The sequence below is a fragment of the Oryctolagus cuniculus genome, chromosome 13 (genome assembly GCF_964237555.1).
Source record: "Oryctolagus cuniculus chromosome 13, mOryCun1.1, whole genome shotgun sequence".
Lineage (NCBI taxonomy): Eukaryota > Metazoa > Chordata > Mammalia > Lagomorpha > Leporidae > Oryctolagus > Oryctolagus cuniculus.
In genome coordinates, this window is record NC_091444.1 from 2,185,457 (window position 1) to 2,198,265 (window position 12,809).

The 12,809-nt window shown below is 62.7% G+C and overlaps 1 protein-coding gene across 1 annotated transcript in view; it reads right to left on the reverse strand.

Moving 5' to 3' along the window:
- Nucleotides 1-700: 700 nt before the first annotated feature.
- The window catches only part of NIBAN1 (niban apoptosis regulator 1), a 111,417-nt gene continuing 99,308 nt past the window's right edge, over nucleotides 701-12,809 (reverse strand). The window contains exons 10-14 of the mRNA XM_008249920.4: nucleotides 12,378-12,539; nucleotides 10,947-11,057; nucleotides 8,695-8,802; nucleotides 5,100-5,211; nucleotides 701-4,116 (exon numbers count right to left, since the gene is read on the reverse strand). Of these exons, the coding sequence (XP_008248142.2) occupies nucleotides 3,281-4,116; nucleotides 5,100-5,211; nucleotides 8,695-8,802; nucleotides 10,947-11,057; nucleotides 12,378-12,539 (1,329 nt within the window). The 3' untranslated portion in view covers nucleotides 701-3,280. The remainder of the gene's footprint in view (nucleotides 4,117-5,099; nucleotides 5,212-8,694; nucleotides 8,803-10,946; nucleotides 11,058-12,377; nucleotides 12,540-12,809) is intronic.

Here is a 12,809-nt window from a genome sequence, read left to right on the forward strand (position 1 = left end):
TGAGGACTATTGACACAGCGCGTACACGTGTAACTACCTCAGGCTATTGTCTGGCGGCAGGAGACTGGAACCCTAGCCCGCATTCTTCCTTGTTTTCACGCTTCTTTGCAAGGTGCGTGTGGTAGCATCCCCCCACCCCCACCCCGGCAACTGCTGGTTGCAGAAAACTGCACGTGTGTGGGAAGGCTCCGTGCCTGCTCGGCTGCAGTTACACGCTGCGCGGTCACAGGGCACATGAGCTCCATGACCCAGGGTTAGCACGAGCCGTGACCCTGCCTGTGCTAACCCACCCAAGAAGTACACAAACGGCGAGGGCTCCGTTGCTAAGCCAGAGGGCACAGACTCTGTCAGGCCTTTCTTCCTGCCAGGCTGGCAAGCTTTAAAAGCCGGAGCGTGGGTTTTAGAGCCAGACAGGAGTCCCCACATCCCGGGGAGACCATGCTGGCACCACAGCCGCTGGCTTTGCCGGCCTCGTGCCCGGGGGGGGCCTTGCAGCTGTGCCATGGATGCCACCCAACTCCTAGAGAAACAACTACCAGCGCCACGCCGCGATGTTAGGGGCCGGCCCGGGTTTCCTCCCGACAACCAAGCAAAAGCTCCACCACCGGCCCCGGGGCTCAGCTTGCCCTCCCAGCTCCAGCGTGACATCTGCTTAGGCCCCGAAGCCAGCCACTGCAAGTCAACAGCATCTGGACAGCTCTTCAGGGTGAACATTTTATTGGAATATAGGCACTGGACAGAGTAAATACATGGCTATAAAGTGTTCGCCGTTTAATTGCTCTACATAGGAAGCTGCAGAGGTCAGGCGGCCGACCCCACACACGCCCACACATCAGGACACAGCTGTCCCCTTTTTGCCACATCATGAGGGCGGCTGGGCGGCACTCCGCCTCCTCCCTATCCTGAGTGCTACGTGGCACCTGGCACCTGTTACCGCGCACTAAAATCACTTCTGCTGGGCCTGAGAAACCTTTGAGACCACTGGCTCTGATCTGGAGACTGACAGAGCCAGCTCTGAGCCCCTTCAGGACAAACCCAGGCAGGCCAGACCCGAAGCTCTCCCCTCCCAGCCTCTCGGCGGGGCTTTCGGACAAACGGGGGCAGCATGTCCCTGTCGTCTTCAACACACCCTTTCTCGCAGCAGAGCTGCGTCTGCGGGTTCTGGGTCCAAGCCACGGAGCAGGCAGAGATGCGCTGGCTGGCTCCTTTGTGGAAGGTCGACAGAAACCTGCCCGGCGTATACCACGGGGCTCTGCCAGGGACCATGGTTTGCGCATTTCCGGCGGCTGTGCTGGGAGCAGAGGTCTCCGCTTCCGCTCGCATGGGTCACAGCAGCTCCGCTCCTGCCTGGAAACCGTGGAGGAGACCAGACACGCGTGTGGGAAAGGCCGGGTGGACTCGGGGCACCTGGGAGAATCCCACCCAGACGGTAGCCCGCACACTAGCCACTTCATGTGCGTGCCGCCTCCCTGAGCCCCTGCGAGTGCACAACCACGCCTGCTCCGCCGAGGGACGCACTGAACTCCTTGTAGGGAAGAATCCCGTCTGCTCCAGGCTGGTCCTGCCACTTGGTCCCTCTGGCTTCCTGGGTGGACAAAGCCGGGTGCTGGGCTCAGGCGCGCAGCGCCGGGAACCGCAGCCTCTCCCAGGGCTGTCAGAGCTCAGCTTTGGTGTGTATGTGGGGGGGAGGGGGCAGAGAGGGAGGAAGGCCTGCAGATTCGGGCCGGGAGGGATGCACTGCGCCGGGCCACCTCCTGCTGGACTTCGGACTTTACTGAAGGGGAGACTCCACGAGGCAGAGCTCAGCCGAGGAGTCTGCACCCGGAACCCCGGCCCCTGGCACACCGAGAGGCCGGTCCCCACGCCTCCGGAGCGGCTGGCGCCGTGGCCAGTCCCGTGCTGGACACGAGGGGCCTCAGAATGACTTGAGGCGGCAGGGAGGCCACTGTTGAGGGCTGTGGTTTCCAGCAGGAAGCACAAGAGACGCCTGACCCCGTGGAGAGCGTGGCCCCCGGGAAAGGCAGGACTCCGCACTACAAGGCAGGATGTGCAGGAGCTGGGGGGGGGGGGCAGAGCAGGGTCGGGACGGTGGCGGGAGGGGCCGACATGGACAGAGGAGCGGAACTCCGGGGGGGGGGGGGGCGAGACGGCTGACGGGTCACCGCTCTGCCCTGTGACCCAGAGTCCGGGCCATTCTTGGGGGAGGGGTGTTTTAACTCCTGGGTCGATTCTCTAAAGAGCTGATATGAACTTAGGTGATGGCGACGGTGAAAACAAGCTGTTGGGGGTCTAACATTGACGTCTGTGGAAAGAAACTTCGAGAGCAGGGCCTGGGGTGGGGGTTTGTAGGAAGTGATTTGGAATTTTCTGGAAGACAATGACCAATCTTTTCCATCTCCGGTGAGCCAGAGGCCATGGTCCCTGGGAGACACGACTGTGTCCACCGCAGGCCGGAGGCCAGCCCTGCGACAGGGCACCCCCTGTGAGTGCGTCCCTGGCACTCACACACTGCCGAACAACCACAGCATGGCCGCCTGGCTCTGGCCTCGGCGCCCGGTACCTGCTTCGTCTTCACTCATCTCTCTGTTTACGCATTTTGTTCCCTGTGGGATGAGCATGCACGTTTGGATGGGGGGGGGGGGGAGTCATGTTTTCTAGGTCGGCCTCGCCCGGGCGTTGAAACTTACAGACCGTAGCGCCTCCTCTGTTCTTCCTCGCTGTGCCTTGCACCAGGCATGGCACGCAGTCGCTGTCCACCTGTGAGCTTTGAGCTCCTTGCGGTCTCTGGCTAACCTGGAGGGTGGGCCACCAGCACACGGCAGGGAAGGGTTCTGAGTTCCCACTGGGAAGAACCAGCAAGATAATCAGCAAGAAGTCGTCAGGGGAAGTCGCAGCAGGACCGTCCCACAGCCCCGGCACCCGGATGCCCGCCAGGGCTGCAGGCGCCTCCCTGCGCCTGACTGTGGGCACCCGCTGAGTCCTGGGCGATGGGGAGGCGGCAGAGCGGGCTCCAGCGGGCTTTCGCACCCTTCCAGAGGTTCAGAAGCATGAAGTGCACCAGGGGCTGCCTCCCAGCCTTGCGCAGAGTGGGCTGGAAGCGGCCCCCGCTCACCCTGGCTAAAACGCCCAGCAACTGTCCCGGGGTGGGGGCAGCAGCGCAGGTCCCGCCCCTTCAGTTTTGTGACTCAAATTAAGGAAATGCCTCACATTTGGCTGACCACTCGGAGCACCCACACCCACGGGGGGCCCTGGGCGGGGCTGCCCCCGGCAGGGCTGCCCCTCACTCTGAGGGCTGCTCCGGGGGGGTCCCCTGACCACCGCCTGTCTCCGTGCCATCGGGGTCGGGGGCTGCCTCCACCTCCCACTGGGCCGTGTGAGCGCCTGGGACTTGGGCCTCCTCTGCGCCCACACTCCCCGCGGCCTGGGCGCCCTGGCTCTCCATCGGGAGCCAGTCCTCGCTCGGCCCCGCGCCCACGGCCTCTCCTCCCTCCTGGGCGTCCTGGGCGGAGGCCCTGGCCTGGAGATCTTTCTCAGAGGGGTCCTGAGCGGGCCCTTCTGGGCCTGGCTGAGGGTCAGCACCACAGGCTGCGGGCACCTCCACGCTGCCGGCCTCGCTGTGTGCACCCTGGTCCACGTCGGGGGCTGTGGCCTCGCTGTGCGCTGTGCACCCCGGGGCGTTTTCCTCCTCTTCCTCTTCATTTTCTGGGGCGCCAGGGGCCTCCCCTTCCGTGTCTTGGTAGACCACGGGGGCGGACTCGGCCAGCAGCTCCCTGAGCTCCCGCAGGGAGCCCGAGGCGGGCTCGGGGTCTCCGGGGTGCCCCGCAGTCCCCAGCTCTGCCGCGCCCTCCACAGGAGCCACAGCGTCGTGGTCAGGGCCCACGGGAGCCCCCTGCCCATTCCTGCCGGGCTGCACCTGTCCCTCGGCCTGCCCACTTGTGCCGGAGCCCTCGCTCCCGAGGGCTCCCGGCGATGCGGCCGATGCCCGCCGGGCAGGGCTGGCCGGCTTGGAGCCAGTGGGGGTTTTCAGATCCGTCAAGCTGGACACGCTCTCGCTGGGCAAGGCCACGCTGTCATCAAACAGATTGTGCTTCTTCTGCATGGCGGCTTCCTGGATCACTGAGAGAGACACGGACGCGAAGGGCGACGTTAGCTCCCAGAGCCCTCGGCCGCGCCCCCGCCCAGGACGTGCCTGGGAAGCACTCCAGAAAGCCCACAGAAACGCCGGGAACGGAAAACGCTTATTTTGGTACAGAAGAAATTTGAGATCCAGGCGGACAAGCGGTTTTCAGAAATTTGGTGGAAAATGAGTGTCATAAAACTATGCACAGATTTCAATTTTTTTTTGCACTAAAGAAACGTATCTTTGAGTTCTGTTTTCCATGGACTTTTGAAGTGCTTTTGTGGGCACATTCAGCTCTGCCCCAGAGGCGGAGAGAGGCTGACACCTGGCATCCCAAGGGCTGTCGGTCAGCTCCCGGAGCCTGGATTTGTGGACTCAGCTGCCCCTGCAGCATCCGTGGATGCTGGCTGCTCTGTGGTTCTCCTTCCTGACTCGGCCCCTGGTGCCGGTGAGGGGCTGGCCTCACTGGATCCCCTGGGATTAGCTCCTGCAACCTGAGGCCTGGGCTTGGCCAGTTTCCTCTGGGGAGGGCTTTCTGAGACCCGCCCCGTGCCAGGCCCCCGGTGTGAAGGTGGCCTCCCAGCACACATCCGTCCACGTGTCCTCCCGCACTCTGACCCCTGGGAGCCCCAGTCCCGGCCCGGATGGCAGGTGCAGTGTCAGCACTGCGTCCGTCTGGCTGAGTGGAGGTGAGGAAAGTGGACAGCCCAGCTCTGGGAGGGGTCGTGCGTGTGCCCATGGGGACCCTGTCCCTTTACTCTGCCTGGAGCAGCGCCAGAAACACAGCTCTAAGCCTGTGTTTTCCCACCTGGGCAATGAAGCCGGAAACGCCCATCTCACCAAGATCCGAGAGTGATGGCCAAGGGACCAGCCTCGGCCAGGGCCAGGTCCTGCCTATTTCTCTCTCCCCTGCTCCCGCCTCCCCGGCACCCCCTTCCCACCTGCCAGCCCCACTGGGCCCCGGGCAAAGCTTCCTTACCTTTCAGCGCTTCCCGCAGGACCAGCTGATGCAAGATGTCCTCGTAGACGTTCTCCACGTGGATCATGTGGGCGTGGTCTGCGAAGATGAGCTGCTCGAACTTCTGCAGCTCCTGGGGGGGGGGGGGCAGGAGACAGCGCAGGGGCGTGAGGGAGAGGAGCCCTCCTGGGGCGGGGCAGGGCCAGAGTGGCCCCCAGGCCACAGGCACTTCTGAGATGACCCGGCAATCTTCCCCCGGGGTTCCCTCAGCCCCCGTCAAGCACATGTGTGACCACAACACTTCTCTCCTCCCGTCGGTGCTGCCGTGCCCCTTCCTGCACGGGGCTCGCAGTCTGGGTGTTTTTTGGGGGAAGACGCACAGAACTTTCACACCTCAAGGCCAGGGGGTCTCGGGCCCCCTGTGCTTCCATCATAACCCAACTGCTCCCTTATTCCTTTTACAAAAACCACAGCAGTGCTTTACAGGGGTGTGTGTGTGTGACTAAGGTGCACATGCTCAAACATGTGACAACAGAGGTGCAGCCATGCTCCGTCCACACAGCAGGCACTGGCACGCCCACCCACACTCCCCCAGCCCTCTTCCAGCCCACCACCCTGCCAGAGAGAAGCCGGGATCTGAGGCTCCATCACCCATCCCGGGAGATCCCTCCTAGCTTGTTCTTGAACTTGAAACAATGTAGACTTTTGTGCTTATTTTTGAGATTCATCCTGTATATGGGTGGCCTGTTCCTTTCTAGAGATAAGAGGATCATTTGCCCGAAGATCTGAAACGTGCGTCTCAAACGTCTCAACCTCGCTGACGGCCATGGAGCTGTTTCCTTGATCATTGCGGATGTAACCGCCACGAACAGTCTTCTACGTGTCTTTGTGGATTTAAGGACTTGTTTATCTTGGGGCCACACCAAGACACGAGACGGCCGGGCCATTGGTGGATGTGTGTTGAGCTCTGTTGGAGTCTAGCCACGGCCTCAGCATTGTCCTCTGTCCCTCCACGTGGCCCTGACCCCGGGAGTCCTCTGACACAGCCCAGGCATGATGGGCAACCCCTTCCCCTCCGGCCTTCCAGTGGGTGTCCCCGTGGCTGGCCTGTGAGCAGGGCGGGGGTGGAACTGTACCTGCCACCTGGCTGTATCCCGGGGGTTCTCTGTGACCCCTGACCACACAGGGCTCTTGGAGAACCAGGGGCTGAGCACCTTGGCCGGGGGTGATGGCTGTGGAGCAGGGGGTCCCAGGGACCACACAGACACCTCAGTGCTCAGGTGTGGGGACGCCACTGCCCAGGACCATCACGTGGTGGTGTCCCTTTATCCCCACGAGAGGAGCACCATGGGCTTCAGTGACACCGCCCCTAGAGAAGGGACCAGGGCCACAGGTATGGAAGGGGCGCTGCCTGCAGACGGGGTGCGGCCCTGGACCGGGTGGGACCCTGGGCAAGCCACATGGCCGCTCTGTCTCTTCCTCTGCCCAAGGAGCGGCACAGGCTCGTGCCCCCCGCACCCTCCCCTCGTCCCTGCGTGTCTCCCACCCCTTACCCCCTGGACTGCCACCCATGCCTCGGGAGCAGGCGGGAGCCTCTGCAAGTCCTCCCCGGACCCCCGCTGCGTCCTCATCAGCTCCTGTTCACCTGTCCACCCCCCCACACACACACACTGTGGACCCCATGACCGCAGGGACAGCTGGCCTGGCCCCATGCCTGGGTCATGCATTTCCTCGTGCCCATTTGCTGAATAATCAGCAGCCTTTAAAATGTCAGCGCTGACTCGTTCTGCCGAATGGGCTGATTCCTGGGGAGCGCGTCCTGGGACGATGCTCTGTGTCCAGCTGCCGGGGCCTCCCTGGGCCAATTCGTGTCGAATTCCCAGGGTGGGGTGGGGGTGCAGAATCTGCTAGAGAATGAATCTCACCTGCTGTGTCACTCGCAACAGTCAGGGCTGGGCCAGGCTGCACCCAGGGCTGGGGCCTGCATCTGAGTCTCCCAGGGTGCACCCAGGGCTGGGCCAGGCTGCACCCAGGAGCTGGGGCCTGCATCGGGTCTCCCATGCAGGGGCAGGGACCCGGGTAGCTGCTCCGTGCCTGGCTGCATTTGCAGGAAGCACAGGCAGGACTGGAGCCCAGGCACTCTGACGTGGGATGCAGGCTCCCCAGGCGGTACCTTAACAGCTGGGCCAAACCTCCACCCCTAGAATCCTTTTCTAAAGTGGCCTGGGAATTCTACGGCGTGGCTAGCAGGTCAAGGAAGTTGCTACTTAAAGCCTCGGGGGGAAAAGTCTTTGGTAAAGTAGCAAAGACTCCTGGGAAGCAGTTAATCCCTCGCTCGTCTACTACCCGAATGCAGGATTTTAAAGTTCTGGACTCGGATACGGTAGCCTTAAGGACAGAAAGCCCTGGGCCAGGGACTGTTTGGAAGGCAGCCTCTAGGGGGCGCTCCAGGCTCTGCGGCGGCTTGGCTGGGGGAGCCTCTCCTTGTGCCTTGCCTGGGACCTGGTGGCTCGGGAGGCCCCAGCAGAATGTGTGTCACTCCCGGGGTGTGCGGTGGCCCCGGCATCACGCTGCTGCTGGCCTTGGCCGACACACAGGGGGGCAGTCTTGGAGACCGAGCCTCCTCCCCTGGCCTCGCCCAAATCCTTCTGTGCTCTAGAAAACACCCCAGAAACAAACGGCCAGCGCCGGGTCTGCCGAGGCAAGCCGGAGCGCGCAGAGTATAAACGCGAGCCGGCATTCCCACGGCGGGTGACCCACGCGGAGCAGGGCACGGCCAGCGCTGACAGCCGCTCCAAGCTGCCGAAAGGGCCTTGGCAGGTTCCCCCAAGCTCCCGTCCTGTGCTCCAGCAGGGGCAGGCCTGGCCCGCGTCAGGCTCGTGATGGCCCCTGTGGTGGCGGGGGCCTCCCGCTCGGGGCAGAGAGTGCACGGGCCCGCACCTGGGCACTCACCCTCTGCATCACCCAGGTCCTTCCCACCTGCTGCTCGGGCCCTTGCGAGAATGACTGAGGTCAGCCTGCACACGGTTACCACGGCGTCCACTGGACATCCAGGCTCAGAGGGAAAGGGACTTGCTCGGGGCCCCAGGGCTGGCAAGTCGGGGGCAAGGACTCGGGCCAGCCCCTGGACGCTGCTCGCCCGTCACTCGAGCCCGCAGGCCGAGTCCCACCTTCGCAACCACGGCTGTCACAGGCAGCCTGCTATTCGAAGCAGCCTTGAGTGGTTTGTTGATCTTCTTAAACAAATGTCACTGGGTCCAGAACAAACAGCCTCTGTAATTGCGTTACTTACCATCTTTTCCTGGACACAGTCAGGTTTCCCAGGACACAGTGTACCTGTGAGTCACACGGCAGTGGGGCGCACCTGCTACCCTGAGGCGTCTCTGTCAGCCCTGAGCTCGGCCTGACATCAAGATTTGCCTGGGCCAGGGGTCGGCCGCCCTGCCAGCTTCTGGTCTTCTAAATCCAGTTTAAAGGGCACCGTGTGTTCACGCATCGCCTCTGGTTACACAGAAGCTGTGGGGCCCACGGAGCTGAAACCGCATGGCCACGTGTGGGAAAGCGTGCACACCGAGGCACACGGGCAGGCGCGTGCCTGCAGGAGCCAAGCCCTTACCGGTTTGCACGTGGGCGCCAGAGCCTTCTGCACGGTGGGGAGCGTGATCTGCACCAGGGCCTCCTGGAAGATCTTCCTGCGGACGGTGCTGCTGTCATGGTCGTATTGCTGCCAAGAGAGGCACGCGTGAGCAGCCGCGCAGGAGCCGCTCACCGACGTGCACAAACCTCCGCCGCCCGCTCAGCTCCCCCCCCCCCCAACAACGCCAGGGTCCCAGAGGTCTCTCCACTCCAGGCTCGGGTTCTGATGGACCCGTCTGTCTCCCCCTCACAGACACGGAAACCGAGACAGCAGCAACACAGCACGGCGACTTCTGGGACATAAAGAAATCGGGGCTGGAACCAGGGGTGAGCTTGTAGGTCACCGCCCCCGTGCGGGGCGGGGGGCATGGGAGCCACGGCCGGCTCGGTCAGCTCCGTGTCTGGCCAGCAGGTCAGTGGATGCCTTCTGCAGAGAAGAGAGGAAGCGGTCCACTGACCTGTGGCTCGTTCCCCAGACAAGTTCAGTGTCGGGGACAGGGACGATGCTGACCCCTTCTGTCCTGCACTGAGCTTCCAGACCCAGGAGCCAGGCTTCCAGTCTGGGGTCCCTTCCAGGGCACTGCAGACGCGGGTGTCCAGCCACAGGCGCAGGAGCGCAACGGCCAAACGAAGAGTGGCTAAAGGGGCGAGGACAGCTCTACTGGAGGCAATGACTTTTCTTTTTTTAAATGTGTATTTATTTTGTTTGAAAGTCAGAATTACAGAGAGAGGAGAAGGAGAAGGAGCCAAGGGTGGAAAAGAGAGAAAGATCTTCCATCCACTGGTTCACTCCCCAGATAGCCATGATGGCCAGGGCTGAGCCAGGCTGACGCCAGGAGCCTGGAGCTCCATCCGGGTCTCCCACGTGAGTAAGGGGCCCAAGCACTTGGGCCATCTTCCACTGCCTTCCCAGGCCACAGCAGGGAGCTGGATAGGAAGTAGAGCAGCAGGGACACGAACCAGCACCCACATGGGATGCCCGTGTAGCAGTCCCTGGAAGTGACTGGGACAAAACTAGAGCTCTGGGGCCGGCGCTATGGCGCAGTGGGTTAACACCCTGGCCTGCAGTGCTGGCATCCCATACAGGTGCCAGTTCGAATCCCGGCTATTCCACTTCGATCCAGCTCTCTGCTATGGCCTGGGAAAGCAGTAGAGGGTGGCCCAAGTCCTTGTTCCCCTGCACCCACGTGGGAGACCCAGAGGAAGCTCCTGGCTCTCGGATTCGGATCGGCGCAGCTCCGGCCGTTGTGGTCAATTGGGGAGTGAACCAGCGGATGGAAGACCTCTCTCCCTCTGTCTCTCCTCTCTCTGTGTAACTCTAACTTTCAAATAAATGAATAAAGCTTAAAAAAAAAATAAAAAACTATAGCTCTATGGAGCGAGCCAAGGCTGCCCAGTGGAGGAAGAATGTGAGTGAGGTGTGGCACTGAATCACCAGGGGCGAGGAGCACAGACTCCCAGCCCAGCGTCCAGAGAGGGCACAGGCCGTCGTGGAGGGTGGGAGTGGCCTGGCACACACGGGGCCAGGGTGGGGGCAGCACCAGAGACAGGCGGCAGGGTCCTGCACCTGGGCTGTGAAATGGGCCAACAGGCACTCCAAGTGCCCCCTAGACCCAAGCTGCCGGCATCCGGGCACCTCTCTCTGCTTGCACTGGCTGTCTTTCCACTCAGTGGCATGCTGGTCACCGCCTGCCCCATCGTGACCACTGGGACTCCCTCGGACCCCTCTCAGCGATCTGGCTGCCTGTTTCCTCCGGCCTGCAAGGCACAAAGGCGGACTGAGGTCCAGGGCCTGCCCCAGCGCTGTGCAGAGCGGCAGGAGGGGTGCACACTAGTGGACGAGGTGGAAGCACGTTGCGCCCTCAGCCTGGCACCGAGCATGCTGCTGGCTGTCCCGTTCACGGAGAGCCAGTGTCCTGGTCTGTACAGTGCGGACGAATTCTAACGCCTCACAAGTTCCCGTGAGAATCGCAGGAAACAGGGCAGGAAAGGAAAAAAGCCTAAGGACATACTATGCGTGTGCAGTGTCAGAGCGCGCAGCCGACAAGGGTGGCCACGCCGCTGGGCGGCCTCACCTAACCAAGGCGTGGAGGCCTGAGCGCCTGTGCTCCCCGACGTGGCCACTGGGTGGCAGAAGACGCGCGGACATGGAGCCGGGGAGCCGCAGGTGCGGGCCCAGCGAGGAGGGAGCTTGCCCCCAGCAGCAGGCACGGGGTCAGGCCGGGTACCCACCTTCAGCACTCGGAGCTTCACCTTCTCGATGGCGGCGGCGGCTCGGGCGGGCTCTCCCTGCAGGTGCGGGGCGAGCAGCTGTGTGAAGGTGAACGCGGCGTTCCCCATCAGCTGGAAGCGGAGCAGGCAGACGGGCGCGTCAGGGAGGACCGGCCGGCACCGCGCTCGGCGGCGGCACCCGGGCAGCAGGTCCCCACCCAGCCGCCGGGGCTGTGAATCAGACACTCACGGCCACAGGCCCACAGTGGGATGGGAGGCGGTGGGGACACAGGCACACACACATGCTTGCATGTACACACACGTGCACGCACACATGCTGGCATGTACACACATGCTAACACACAAACATGCACACACACACATGCTCACTGACACATGCATGTACACAATGCTTGAATATACACACATACTCACACATGCACACTCACACATGCTTGAACGTACACATTTGCTAACACACATGCATACAGGCACACACATGCACACACATGCTGACACGTGTGCTCACTCACATACTAACACATGTATGCACACACAGGAACACATGCTTGAGTGTACACAGTCGCATGCATGCACACACATGTTTACTCACATACTCATACATGCTTACACATGTGGGCCCACACAACCCACACGCACACACAAATGCACGCACACGTGCACACATTCACATGCATGCATGCTAACTCGTACATGTATGCATGCTTGCAGGCACACAGAGGCAGGTATGTGCCCATGGATGTCTGACACCCAGACATCCTCTCTGTCACCCCTGAGCTGGAACACCCAGGACCAGGGGGCCCAGCCTGGCGCTGCCCTCTGGGTCACCCCCTTCCTCTGTTCCCTGGCACCTGCAGCCACACACTGACAGTGTGGAAGCCACTCTGCAGGTGCATAGGCACTGCCCGCAGCCCGGCTCTCAGTACTTCCCCAGCCCCGGCTCCTCACCCAGCTCTGCCTGGGGCCTGGGGCTGACCACTGAGGGCCCAGTGTCACCACGGGGCTTCTGCCACGCGGCCGCCCAGCGTGGTTCCCGCCCATCGCTGACCCTCTGAGCTTGTCAGAGGTTTGTCACACACGGCATCGCCCAGCTCTGCAAGGCTCCGTTCCCCTGGGCCTGAGATCTGCTCCTAGCGCCGGCACAGGCTCTATCCCAGCACTGCCAGCACGGCCACAGATCCTTCTAGGAGCGTGTCCCGCCACAGCTGCCGGAAGTGGGACCTGACGTCCCAGAGTAAGTGCCCCATGACACCTGTAACACGGGTAGCATCCTACCCGTGTCGGATCATTCTCCTCTCTGATGTCCAGCAACGAAGGAGAGGAGGACCAGCGGGGAGCACAGAGCGCGTCCCAGGTCCACGGCCCTTCCCGCAGGCCGGCGGGTGCTCCCTGGCTCCCAGCCCCTCCCCGACCGCGACCCACGGCGCCCACCTCCTGCATGTAGTTCTGGGCCCTCTGCACCACGAGGTCCACGTGCGGGAAGCGGAAGCGGCTGTTGAGGTCCTGCAGCTGCTCCTGCAGCGGGGCGGCTTCGCGGTAGCAGGCCTCCATCTTCACGGCGTCCAGCGGCAGGCGCAGCAGGCCGTCTAGGTGCTGCCATGGCCACGGGAAACACCGAGCAGTGTCAGACGCAGGGACAGCACCCATTCCCACATCAGCAGCCGGGACCCTCCACTTCCCACTCAGCTCCCTGCTAATGGCCGGGGAAAGCACTGGAAGACGGCCCAAGGGCGTGGACCCCTGCACCCACGTGGGACACCTGGAAGAAGCTCCTGGCTCCTGGCTTCAGCCTGGCCCAGCACTGGCTGCTGTGGCCATCTGGGGAGTGAAGCAGGGGATGGAAGACTTTCTCTCTCTCTCTCT